The following is a 13,904-nucleotide window of genomic DNA, read 5'->3' on the forward strand; positions in this document are numbered from 1 at the left end:
ATTAGTCACCACATACGCAATCGGTTGACTTAAGGGTCTTTGCTTTCTAGTGCCATATCCACTACCGTTGCTGGTACTCGCATATTCAGATTCTCTACCTGCGCCTGGCACGCTGCTACTCCTTGGCACTGGTGTTGCCGGTGGACATATGCCAGGGCAATGTGTGCACTGAAGATTTGTAGAGCTGGGATACCATTGTGAATTGGCAGATGCTGATGGTGTAACAATTCTGTTTGAGTAGCCCCAGTGGAGACCCGGTTTAGGCTCAGCAAAAACTGCTGATTGGCTAGGGTACGCACGAGGATCGGGTAGTGCTGTACTCTGACTAGTGTCCTTCACCCGGCTACCTAAATTAGATAAATTACAATAAATGATAAATTATACTTAATTTGGGATATAAATTGAAATTTTGCATTAGGACAGTTAGGAGGAGTGCCAAGTTGATGGAACCAAAAGTCATCACAGCGACTCATCGCGGGCTAGCTGTGAGGTAACGAGAAACTAATTCGATTGAAAGAGCAAATTGGAAAAGTTGTCTCATCAAAAAAGTAATTGAATAGTGCTACTAGCAGAGGGAGGAAATTGTGCAATTTCCCGGGCTATATCTAAGGTTAATCCATAATCGGTAATCTGACCCATTTAATAGAAGATATTTTGTACGAATTCATGTATACTCTTGTATGTTCAATTGCTTCTCGTTACAATTAGTGAAGATGCGTCACTGGAGAAACTAGCTTAACTTGAACAAAATTGTTTCCCTACTTGTAAACGAAATATAATTTTAAGAGAAGATATTTTTTATTTATTCATATGCACATACTTCTTGTTGCATCAATGTATGTTGTGGGTGCTTTTAAATTTTAATTAAATCTTGTTTTCTATTAGGAAACTTTAGATGCAAACCGTACAAACCCTTTTCTCTGAACCGTGCTCTTCAGCTCTATGCGCTTTGCAAACGCTCGAAACTTTACAACAACTTAAACTGTTTCTTATGCCAAGTTTCTGTGCACAAACGTACTTAGAGTATTGCAGGCAAACTTTCGAGAAAAAAGCACAAAGAAGATTAAGAAGCTGTTTGAGGTTTGTTTCACGTTAAGATTATCCAGATTGTATTTTTTTAAAGAACCTTAGAAACATAGTAATTGGATTTTGGGCAGAGCAGGTGGCGTTAGTTGTAATGAACATGGCACCCACTTAGAATAGGTTATACTTGAACTTACAAAAATGTTTCTCCTTGCGTGGCATAATGCAACAACGATATATAACAAAAGCAAAGATCAGGCAGACGATAAAAGCGGCGCCGCAGAAGACGGCCGCCAGCAGGGGCAACCTATCGCTCGGAACACGCCAGCCGCCACGTGGTGCCGATGCGGCCGTCGGTTTAGGCCACATACTCGCCGTCAACGTAACCCATTGTTGCTGCAAGACGAGCTCTTCCTGTCGATAAGACCCCTCATCACCTGAAACAAATTACAAACATCTTTAAAATCAAGTATAAATCAATTAACATTAATAAACGACAAGGACCCTACCTAAAAATTTAATTTTATCTTATCTGCCATAGGACAAAGGTAAAGATGTTAAAGGTATTGATTAATTTTGAAATTGCATAATTGCCGAACAAATTGAACCAGAAATTTTCAATTAAACGCAATGCCGCCAGCTTGCGGAATACGTTATTCTGTGTAGAGAAGGAAAAGAGGAAAAACAGAGGAAGAGACGGGTGTAATGGATTCAGGATGGATTCTAGTTCCTCACTGCGCGTAGAGAATCATTTGATATGGGAAATGTGCAACGTGTGAGTGAGTGAGGAATGAATTTAATGGGGATATCTAATTAAAACGGGTAAATTGATTTTAATTTTGTATAAACTTAGTTGCAAACAATTAAATTGATTTCTACTGGAATCCTTCTTCATCTAATGTTTTTTGTTATCTGTTTATTTATTGAAAGATTACAGAATAATTTCGTAAACACAGAATTCACCGTATTGTATACACATGGTTCAGTCAAAATATATTTTAAATAAATTCTACTCTTAGTGCAATTTTTACATACATACGAGTATAATCGACCGAGACAATACTATAGTTGCAACTCAATTACTGTAAATGTTTTATAGTAAATTCTAAAATATTTACAGCACATCCGAGGTTTACGAATTATGATCGGTGTAAATTATTTTGGCATATGTAAGTAATTAGCACTTTCGGAAACAATTATTCGAGTGTTTTGAACAATAATTTATTATTAAGGGATATTTTTTGCGTGCGTCGAGTGTAATTTTCACGTTTGCTACTCGCGGCTCGATTCCGGCTAATCTTAATCTGTACCACCAGGAGTTGCTAAACGCTTGCGTGAACAATTGGGGTTTGCAGGTGGCTAATGTGCCGTAAAGCTCCCAGGGATACAATCATCCTGCTACTCGTCCTATTCTGCACCGAGCTGGCGCAATCAAGTGTTAACCGTTAACGCTCTGAATGTTCGGTACAGTTGCGATTGCAAGTGAATGCCGCATTGTTATGCTTATTTACAGTTGCGGGTTTTTGTGGGGTAACTTTTATTTATTTTTGGAGCAAATTTCTTTAACATGATTTACAGTATTTTTTATCAAAATATGTTAATTTTCATTGCGTTGACGGTTTTTTGTTAGTAATAAATTATCTTACATAAGGTATTATCAAAAGCATTTTGATCGTTTATTTACATTTAAGAAGACATCATTTTCTCTTCATTTATTTTAAAAGACACCCAATTTGTTTGGGGTACAAATGGTGTTAGTGGTCTTAAGGGATTTTGGGAACCACCGGTGCAAATCCAATCGTCGAATGACAAATGCCTCAAACTTAAGTTGATGTAATACCGGCAAGTAACTTTTCTTCAACAAAGAAGAAATCCTAAAATAGAAGAAAAGTTAAAAACTTTTCTTGGAAGAATAATGACAACTATTATTTACCAAAATGATAACAAATGTATATTTATTAAAGGATATGTAATCCATGGTATAAAATTTTAATTGATAATGAATAGTTATACGAAAAATCTAAAATCAAGAAATCACAAAAGTTCAGATTTAATATTAATTAATATTGTGCAAAATTCAAAACGTTTAGTTTAAATTTTGTGACTTATGTAACGAGTGTTACAAATCTTTGTATTGAATAATATTTCACGAAACACCGCCTGACTTTTATGACCCTACCGACTTGCTGGTTGGCTGGATCCTTGCTTATTACAATTTCTCCTCGTAACTCTTAATAAAATCGCTGCAAAGTCATAGTATGCCGAAGGCAACGGAAACATCAAAAAGGTCAGAACCTGCACCTTTCTCGACCGCACTTATGTCACCCTTCCTATCTTCCTATAAAAAGCTTATTCTAGCAAGTACTACACTGTGGTTAGATTACACACTGACACAGGCCGGTGCTCGCATTATGCGCCCCGATTCGCATTTCTAGTGGTCGAATAAATCACGATTTCGAAACCACGTTTGGCTGACTTGTGGAACCTCCACAGCCCTAGTCGGTTGCCTGTAATGGATTTGGTGGTTATATTGGTTCAGCTAGTTTTCCACTGACCGGCGTGGTGCTGACTTCCGTGCATGAAAATCTATTCCAATCTATTACAATTGTATGTCTATTAGAGAGGGAGTGAGGTAAAAAGGGTGTGATTCCGTGGTCCTGCTTCTTAACTTCTTGGACAATACTGCCGAAAGCAGCTTTTCAGCTTTCCTGTTCCAACGTGAGGACTAAGCGCAAAGATTTATTAATACAAGAGCCAATGCCTTCTTCTTTGAGGCACTAGAACACGCTTTCTGGAAAGTTCAATTTGTGTGTAAATTTAAAGTCAACTATGAAATCCAAATACCTAGAGTTTATACTATGGACATTTTAACTGAAGCGCCCTATTCGCTTATGCAAACGATGAAACGTACCCAGTTAGATCTTTGTAGAGGCAATCATAACAACTCGTCGAGGTAAACACATTAAACATAGAGTAAAAGCATTGGCATTGTTCGGAAATTTATCATAATTGTAACCTTGTAACCTTTGATTATTCATCTATTTATTATTCAATAAAATTTTAGAAATCGTATCAGTGGCGGATTACGGCCTAGGCGCACTAGGCGCGCGCCTAGGGCCCCGGCTGCCTGGGGGCCCCGGCTGCCTGAGGGCCCCTGGCACTTATATGTCCCATATAGACATAGTAATTCCACAAATACTTCATCAGTTGGTTTTGACCTCAGCCTTTATGAATAGCGTATTGGTTTTCACTTGGCGCCCAAAACGGCATTTCACACGTGTCCGCAAAGCAACCGTCACGGATATATAGCTGACTTAAAACTTTTTATCTCCGATTTTATTTCTTTATGACAAACTGTTTAAAATAAAATTTGGATGTTTTCTGCCACGAATTTTGTGACCTTTTCTTGAATATTGCATTAGAAAGTTGTAGCTATAATGCGAGTAGTATATTGCCAATTTTTTAAATTTCGAACATCTGTGGAGGAGATGAGTTGAGGAATATTCCATTGAGGTTGTAAAATAGCGGGTAACTCTCTTTTGGAATATTAATTATTTCGTCTTTCTATCATTTTTACATCTGCGGAACACGTTGTACCAACGTTTATCCTCCTACAATTTTTATCTAGATTTTTGGGGTGGTAGTTGGATTAAAAAAACAGAGTTCAAAAGAGTTCGATCAATTTGAGACGGCACTGTTAACAATTTTCTGGAACAAACTCCTACAGAGAATCGAAATTACCAGCAAATACTTACAGGAACCAAAGACAAATATTCTTAATAGTGTTAGTTTATTAAAATCATTAAACGAATTTATAACAGTGGTCAGAAATAATTTCGAAACTGTTGAAGAGGAGGCTAAATCCTAACAGCTCATCATTCTTATAAAGAGATGAGACAAAGAAAACGCAAATATCCATATGATGAAACGAACAAAAATGATACAGCATTTTTGTCAAGAAATTTTTATTGTCAACATTTTTATATTGTATGTGATGTATTAACATCAGAAATTACTCGAAGGGGCGATGTCTATATCAATGTTCTTAACGATTTTAAAATTTTCTTTGATTTAAAATTAAGCCGTGTTGAGACTAATAATTGTGTAGAGCGATTATTGTCTAAGTATGAAAAGATATTGAGCCAGAATATTTCACTGATGAGTTAACTCATTTTCTAAAATACATACAAGAAGAAAATATTAGAGATCCACATGAAATGTATGCAACATTAAGTAATGGTCTAAAATCAACTTTTCCAAATATACACACAATACTGCAAATTTTTTTGACCTTGCCCGTTTCTAATGCAAGTGGAGAAAGGACATTTTCAGTTTTAAAACGAGTCAAAAACTATCTGCGCAATAGTCTTTCACAAGAGCACTTAAATGACTTCGCATTAATGTTTATAGAAAATGATATTTTAAAAAAACTAGAGTACGACAAAATTATTGAAATCTTTGCCCAAGAGAAGGCAAGAAAAGTAAATTTGTAATTTGTATTTAAATACGATTACCGTTTTTGAGCACACGTACGATGAACTCGAGAACCAAGATAGCATTGAAAACGATAATCCCATCGCGGATAGTATGGCAGAAAATTTTACCTGTGATATTTCGATCGGTTCTGAAAACAATTAACGCACAACACCTGGTCCATCGCGAAGAGCGAATCGGAAGATAATCCATTAAATTTTGGAATAGTGCGTGTGGATTAGGCCTGCTGGGGATACCACGATAAAAAAAACGCGCCACGTACTCTACCTCATGGTGGTGTGGAAATGAGTTTTTGGCACAAACGAATGTTGAAGTAGACTTTGCGGCGCCCGTACGCTAAAACTATTAATTTTACTGGGCTAATAACCGTTTTTGAAAATTTTCGGATTTAGGGGCCCCAAACTTGATTTGCGCCTAGGGCCCCACTGAAGCATAATCCGCCACTGATATAGTTCAACTATAGAAAACCATCTACAGATGAAATTTAAGCATGGCGCATATGGAACAGCAGGGTATTCAAAATAGAATAAGAAGTTCTGAGCTTTAGGGAAGTTCTTAGTGGTTGCACATTCAATGAACCGATAAATTTAATACTACTTATAGTTTAGTTTTGCTTTCACGCAAATTCAACAATAAAAAGAGGATTTACGTATTTACAACATTCAGAAAGTATATTTATAAATATGTCTTCTTGTAATTATAGGAAGGTAAGTTTATTACCTTGGGATTACTGTGTTTTTTGTTGATGTTGCAAAAATGACAAAAGTAAAATATATTTTGATTTATTTTCCTCCATTCTCCAGTGACTTCGTACATTATTTCTTACATTCCACAAGAGAAAACATCCCACAACCTAAAAACCTGGTGATTTATTTATTTCATTTCTTTATTTCCGTTTTATTTGTAATTCCAATCGAAATAGCTTTATTTTCCATGCACAACGATGATAGCAAATGCAACTTTTACCTGTTTGTGAAAGCATATAATATGCGAGATGATGATATGAAAATGAAGAAAGAACATCATAAAATTGTCATAAAACTAGGCTATGTTGTAGTTTATTCAACATCATTTGCATCCTAGTTTATCAAATGATGGCACAAACATAAAACTAAATCTTAAATATCTACATTATATTTATTTAATAATAAATAAAGACCATAACCAGGTTCTACTAAAAATAATTTATGAAGATGCAACCCAAATGACGTCTCCTATTAGAAGTATGTAAACAGGATCATGACGTATTTTCAACAGATGAGTTTTTAATGACCACAATCATGATGCAGATGGAAATAATATATTCAATGATGGTTACCAAAGAGAAAAAGCTGTAGAAATGTATTAAAATTTCAATTCAATTTCCTGTGCACTGATGCATTTTTTATCAGTATAGGTATTTGTAAGGTATTATAGGATCATGCAATAAATTGAATTTGTTTTAAACTTTTTAAGTCGAAGTTGAAAATAACTTTCTGAAGTAAAAATACATTTAGAAGGTCTTCGATTCTAGGCATTTGAATGACAGGATTATCTTTTAGGATACCATAGATTTAATTTGACAGCCACTGGGTTGTTGTGCAAAAACTGTTGGTTCTGAAAATGTTTACAAACCAATATCTACAAACCAATGCATATAAAGTTGCATTTCAGTAGGTAGGTACATGTTTTCATGTTGTTTGGCAAGGTATATTTGAATGTTGAATTTTGAAATTTAAATTTTGTGTTATACTGTGTTACATATTGCGCATAACAAACCCAACGTATACACATACATAACTAAAAACTTACACGTGGAAAATTCATCGCATTAGTTGCCGATGGTTGCCGATGCTACTACCTCGGCACACCGCCATGCTGAAGCAGTATATAAATATTTTAAAATTCATGCGCACGTACTGCCGTCATATACTCGCCGTACTTTCCTGCTTTGGGTAGCCGGGTAGTGCATGCTGGTATACTACACCTAGTTAGTTACACATAGTTAACTTGCATGTTGTGTTGCCTACACTCTCAATACTATTAAGCAGTCAGTTGGGAATGTGTAACTCGTGTAACGAGTGCTTTCGTGTTGAGCCATCTACTCACACAGTTTATTTTAAACGAAACACTTTTACAATCCGCCACTCTTCGTTGGAATAAGAAGCAAGAGCCAAGTGCAAGAGCATGGTTAGGGTGTTGTGGCACGTGTACGAACTCAAAAATGCCCGGCGCACGCGAATGCCGTTGAAGGTTTGTAGTGCTTTCGCTGCTGTGCTAAAAATTGTTGTGAATAAACTACCGGAATAATAAACGTGGCAGGCTGCGTTCAAGCACAACCACTGCCACTGCGTGTTAATAAATCACAGTGGGTATGATTTTTACTTTTTACAAGTTATACAACGAAAAAACATCCGTAATACATTAGAAAACCATGAGCAATTACAACAATTCAGATTATAATGACAAATCTACGAGTACGTAAACTATGTCCACAAAAATGATCTAGCCATCCACTCCTTACTCCATCTTACTCCCCTAATGAATAAGATGAGTCACCATTGCGTGCGCGTGTAGTTTACTAGGAACCGTCTTGACATCGGTTCGATTAATTGCATCACGACTTGAATTAGGTACTTATTGAAGTAATACTGCTAGTGATAGACTGAAGAATATTCCAATTGCAGTGGCATTTCTAATAGTATTGCTGGGTTGATGCATCTGCAGAACTGCTGTTACAAGCAGTATTATTGCAACTGCAGTCTACAAACAGTCTGCATGCAGGAGAGACCGAAGAGCTATTTATACAGCTTATTAAGTAAGTAAGACGATCGCATGTGTGTGCAGGGTAATCTAAGGGACCCTTCATATCACCCTCATTCATGGCAATTGCAGTCTGGCAGTGCGTTTGATATCACAAGGGGAGAAACAGGCAGTTGCGCCCCATTGTAACCCCATTATCCAAGAGACACAACAAAGTGACCTAAACTAGTAGTAAAAACTATTCCTTAACTACTTAGCGAACTGCTTTTGGGATATCTGCTCCTTCAAATTAGAAATCTTCTTGAGTTTCTTAGACTTCCTCGGGTGGGACAAAGAGATGTATTATAAGAAAGCTAGAAATACGAATGAAAGACATTCCAAAGCAGAACTATGTAGGATAAACGGAAAACAAGTGGAAAGAAACCCAATAAAAACCAAGCATGCCAGAAAATTCTCTTTTGCGAAAGTGAATACATTCAACACGATCGTTAGTATAAAGTGGTCGCCATAAAAGACACCAAAAGACCCGAAAGCAGGAAATGGAAATGCATGCTTAGAAGTTGATGTGGAAAAATGGGATAATAGAAAGTGTAAGGTCCGGCGACGTAAAGATGAAGATGGAAATAAAACGCTTTGAAATGCCTCCAGTTCTTATAACTGATAACATCAACACCATTTCCTATAAAGATCTTGGTGATGTTATCGTTAGTTTTTTTTTGTTTTTAAAAGAGGCAAATCTTTTGCCCTAAGTAAATTTACAAATCATTTTTAGTCAAAATAAATTTATCCAAACTGTATCAAAAATTGGAACCTTATTGCATTTAGTTTTGGTATTGTTACGTTTGCGTTTGGTAGGTCAACTTTGTAATATTAAAAAATCACGAAACATTATAAACGAATAGGTCGAAGAGCCTGACTGCAAAAAGTACGCTGAAACTTTATTTTCTCACGTGTGGGACACAGCACGGTACGGCACGGACCACCCCCAGGGCACATTATGTGTTCACAGCAACGACAGGGAAAAGTAACGAAATGTCATTATAATGGAAATGTTTTTACAGAAAATTGCCACATCGCAAACTGACAAACATAATACATAATCAAAAATAACGCCTCGTAATATCCAGTATATTTTTTTTCAATATTTTAACTCTAATGCTATTGTTTCAAAAGCACAAGTTAAATCACATTAAAGAAACAAATAAAACATTTTTTCTACTGCTACCTTTAAAGCGCCCGTTTTTCAACGTTTTCTAGATACAAAAATTACGTATTTTAAAAACAGACGGGCAAAGCCGTGAGAAAAGTACTTTAGTCACGGCCTTTATTCTGGAAGGGCGGAGATTGCGCATTACCTTACGGTGCAGACTAACACCATATGAAATGCCATGCGCCGTCAGTTCATGATTAAATTGTCAATTTTTGTGTCTCAAATCCGTAGAAAAAGTACCGCTTTAAGGGTGGCAGTAGAAAATTTATAATTACCTTTCAAAACACATTTACTGTTACATATACCTATCACGCTAGTAAAATCAGTGTTCGTGGTAGTGAGTATTGTGAGCTTTCCAACAATACGCATTTTGCATGTTTGTTGGTTTTTCATTCCGATAAAGTTTTGCGTTGTTGAATTTTCCAGTGCGGGTTATACATCCATCGGTCGGTCGTTCATAAAATTGATTTATATGACACTGCGGAATAGCCGCCTGCTAAGTTTTGGAAGGCAGTGGAAGTGTTGGATGTGGGCAAAATGGAAAGGCCCTGCTCGTTCATGATTGCGATGCATTGTGCGCGTATACACTTGTAGTGTTATTGTGCGTCGACAACTTTTTCGGCCATTTCGTTGCGGAACAATTTGTTTTTGAACGATACGTGGATTTTGTGAATAAACGAAAACGTGCATTTGTTAGGTTTGTCGTTGCTTTTTGTGTACGCAACGTTGTTTTTATTATCCTGAGTGTAATCACTTGAAAACTAATTGTTATCGTCCAACCTGGAGTAATACATTATTACCCCGTCATAATAATCTATGTATGTTTTTAAAACGGTTGAAAAGTAATATGCATCGTAATGAGAATATACTATTTTATAATAAGTGTATTTATAATAAATGTATCACACACAAGTGAAATAAGAAAGTGTTTTGACGTTGCTTTCCTTAGAAAACTTTTGTTGTGATGATTTATGTTCATAGCGAAATCATTTTAAAGTATGAAAATAATACGCCGCAAAGTGAAGGTCTATTTTTTGCCTTTTGTATAAAGATGTGTACTATACACATTCAAAAAATAAAAATGATGAATAAAAAATAAGATATGACAATTAGGGCAACAAAAATGATAAAAGACATAGAAGCTGATAAAATTAACAAACGACCAAATATAAGCTGTAATAATTTTTTTTTGAAGAAATACAAAACCAAGTACCTAGGTAATTTATAATCATAAAAGAATTAATGTAGAATGGCGAAGGCGTAGAAACACTAACAAGACCCAGAGACAATTTGGCATGGTAATCGCTTAACATTATGTATAAAAAGTTTTTTAATTAAAGCTCAATACCACATACATTCTTGGAAAAAGCGCAAAAAACACATAGTTTATATAAACATATATTCTTATAAATTATTTGTCCTAAAAAAAGTTTGAGGGTTAATTAAAAAAAATGCTTGACTATTTTTGGTATTTAGGGCATTATTATATTAAAGTTAAGCATGCAAGAAATTTATCAAATTAAAATCATACTAAAGTTTTGATACACGTCAAACACAAAGCAACTAAAAAATCTTAGCCCAAACAAAAAATATTAAGTTAATGTACTCGTAGTCGTAAACATAAAACTTTCTACACTTGAATAAGTAATTTTTTAGTCTAATACTCTAAACAAAATTATTTCAATTGTTTAATTGAAATCACAAATATAATTCAAATATACTAACGTTATAAGCTAATATTTATGTTTCTAGTGTAATTCTTGCAACAATATAATTAAATCTGTTCTTTTATCCCTTATCCTTTTGCCGCATTAAAGCATCTTACATTTTACGACGCGCATGGCTTGAGCTTAACAACAAACTACAATTGCATTATACCCTTTCTGTTCGTTCGAAAAGAAAGAATCGCGTGTACTTTATGCGTTCCCTACTCCATATTATATCTTATGCTCCGTATTATATCCTAAGCGGCGCCTTCTTTGTACACAGCTGCTTACAAGCAAACTACAACTTTTATTAGCGCATGTGGTGTAGCATATCTACAGAAATTACGCCAAAGCAACCAAAATCAAATAAAAATACACACTAATAGACAAAAAGTAAACGATAAATAAAAGCCAACGCGAACAAAAGCACAAACGACAAAGGTCTCCAATATGGAACTCAACTAACAAATAAAATAACTACGAAAAGATCAATGAAATGTTGAAATGGTAAAAGTTGCTCTGCAAATTTTCTGTTGTATAAAATAAATGATAAGAAAATTAGGTTGCTGGTTTTGCAAAAAAGGCGAACAAGAATAATAGCCGGGTGACTAAAAAAACTGGGAAGCAGTCAGTGGTGCAAAAACGAAAAAATGAATAAAAAAGTGACACAACAAGAAAAACCCAAAGAAAAAGAACTGTGTTGAACGGTCGCCTTAATGATATTGCATTCACGCCAGCGCGTAAAAGTTTCGTCGAGAGTTTTTCGCTGTTTTCTGCACAAATTTATTCAATTTATTCATGGTGATGTAAAAAATAAATGCGAAAACATGTTTGATAATAAAATAAAATGCAATTAATCGTAAAGTAATAAACTTATTAAACAGAATAAATAAATAATCGTTTATTCTACTGGTTATTAAATTAAATGTTATTTTTTGCAATTTGGTGCAATTTCAAGTCAATTTTCCGGTTTCTACTCTGGCGCATTTTCCATCCGCATTTCGGATCCAATTACATTTATCGCACACAACGGATTTAAACTCCGTTTACATCGATTGTACATTGACCAGATGTTGGATTATAACTGCAATTTAAATTTTGCGCAACAATTAAACAACGTTCAGCTGAATTTTGAACCAACTTTGAATATATCGGAACAAATTAACCGTTTGCTTCCGAAGAGGTATTCATATGATATTTATATTAACATTCAGTTATTAGATGATAGCTGAATTTTGGTTATGTTGAAAGAATATTTGCACATTGTGATAACCGATAACTACTCGTATAACCGTAGGTGAATATAGGTGGGTCATACTATCTGTATGTCTAAATATACAATATGCGCATACATTACTATTATTATTCATTTCAATGCAAATATGCCGAACAAACAATCCATGCGAAAACAACCAAATAAAACAGAGTGTTTTGTAACCTGCATAGGTAGATACATGTATAATTTCCCATCTATCGACGTTCATAGTAGTACCTTTTTTAACCTCAAAATTCATATGTAATGACCAAACGAGAAAACAAATAATTTAATGAGTGTGATTTAGAATCACGGACAATGTGGAAACATTTACCTTGAACGTTATTTGCGTTGACATTCGCTGCGGTCATCAAATTCTCGGTATGATCCATTGCTATGAGATATGGGTGTGGAGTATGTGTTCAATATTTAAATTCACTATTCAATTTAGTTTCAATAATAGAGGTTTGTATTGTTTCACATGGAATCAGGAATTGTTGCTTATTGAGTTATTATTGTTCACAATTGACAGGAGAATAGTCATAGAGTAGACTTGCTAGACGCGATAGGTATTTTAGTGTTGATTTTGCGCACACATCACTGTAATGAGTAATAAACGTGTTTTTTTTTAAGTTATGTTTATGCGTTTGAGTTACGCGAGTTCACTTTAAAATAAATTTACTGCACTTTAATAGTCTTCCAATATACTCGTATATTTCATATTGGCTTTAAGTTGAAACTAAACTGCAATGAAGGAAAATTAATACTAATTATTTAAGCCAAGGATTTCCCAAATTGGTAAATAGTTGAACATGTCAAGGATTATATTAACTTGTTTACAAGTGACTTGAAACTTTAACAATTTCACAATTTACTAGTTAACTTTGTTCACTATATTTTAATGCATTATTCAAAATGTTTGACATTTCTATATCTTTTTTCAACACGTGCATTCACTTTTATTCTTCAGCAGTCCTTTGTACTTTATCATCTTCTCTCAGAGGAATGCCAACTCACTGATAAATCACAAACTTAAAATAAACTTTGTTAAAACACGCTGTTAGAATATTAATTAATCAAGTTAACCAAAGTCAAGTCACAATAGGATGGTATCCAGTATAACACGCATTATTATCGATCACATATTGTAGTTTTAATCAAAAGATGTTGACGTGACACGTGCGCACCGTTACGATTAAATTCGAGTGGTACGTGCTCGAAAAGCGCGAGTAGTGATGGCGGGGGAATTGTGCTTCCCGGCCGGCAATCGCGGACGAAATGCGGGTGTTCGCTAGCGACGGAGGCGGCAGAGGCGGCAAATGCACCGTTGAGTAACACATGAGTGGGGCGCTTGACGTCGCAATGTTGGTGTTATGTGGCGCCCACGCGACACATACAGTAAGTCCTCCTTTAACGCTTCCTCGATTAACGCTTTTTTGCTATAATGCGGTTTTTTGATAACCGGATTTACAAC

At 35.3% G+C, this 13,904-nt stretch overlaps 1 protein-coding gene across 1 annotated transcript; it reads right to left on the minus strand.

Moving 5' to 3' along the window:
* Window positions 1–5: 5 nt before the first annotated feature.
* LOC135802498 (uncharacterized) lies at window positions 6–13,700 on the minus strand (the record flags this gene model as incomplete). The annotated part of the gene is made up of 3 exons (XM_065316105.1): window positions 12,765–13,700; window positions 1,221–1,460; window positions 6–347 (listed from the first exon to the last, which is right to left on the minus strand). Coding segments are annotated over exons 1-3 (640 nt in total), but the record flags the coding sequence as incomplete, so codon positions are not given.
* Window positions 13,701–13,904: the final 204 nt, after the last annotated feature.

This window comes from Atheta coriaria, unplaced genomic scaffold (assembly GCF_025399875.1).
Source record: "Atheta coriaria isolate IRGN ID8LTWV9N9 unplaced genomic scaffold, Caltech_Dcor_3.1 hic_scaffold_26_pilon, whole genome shotgun sequence".
In the NCBI taxonomy this organism is placed as follows: domain Eukaryota; kingdom Metazoa; phylum Arthropoda; class Insecta; order Coleoptera; family Staphylinidae; genus Dalotia; species Dalotia coriaria.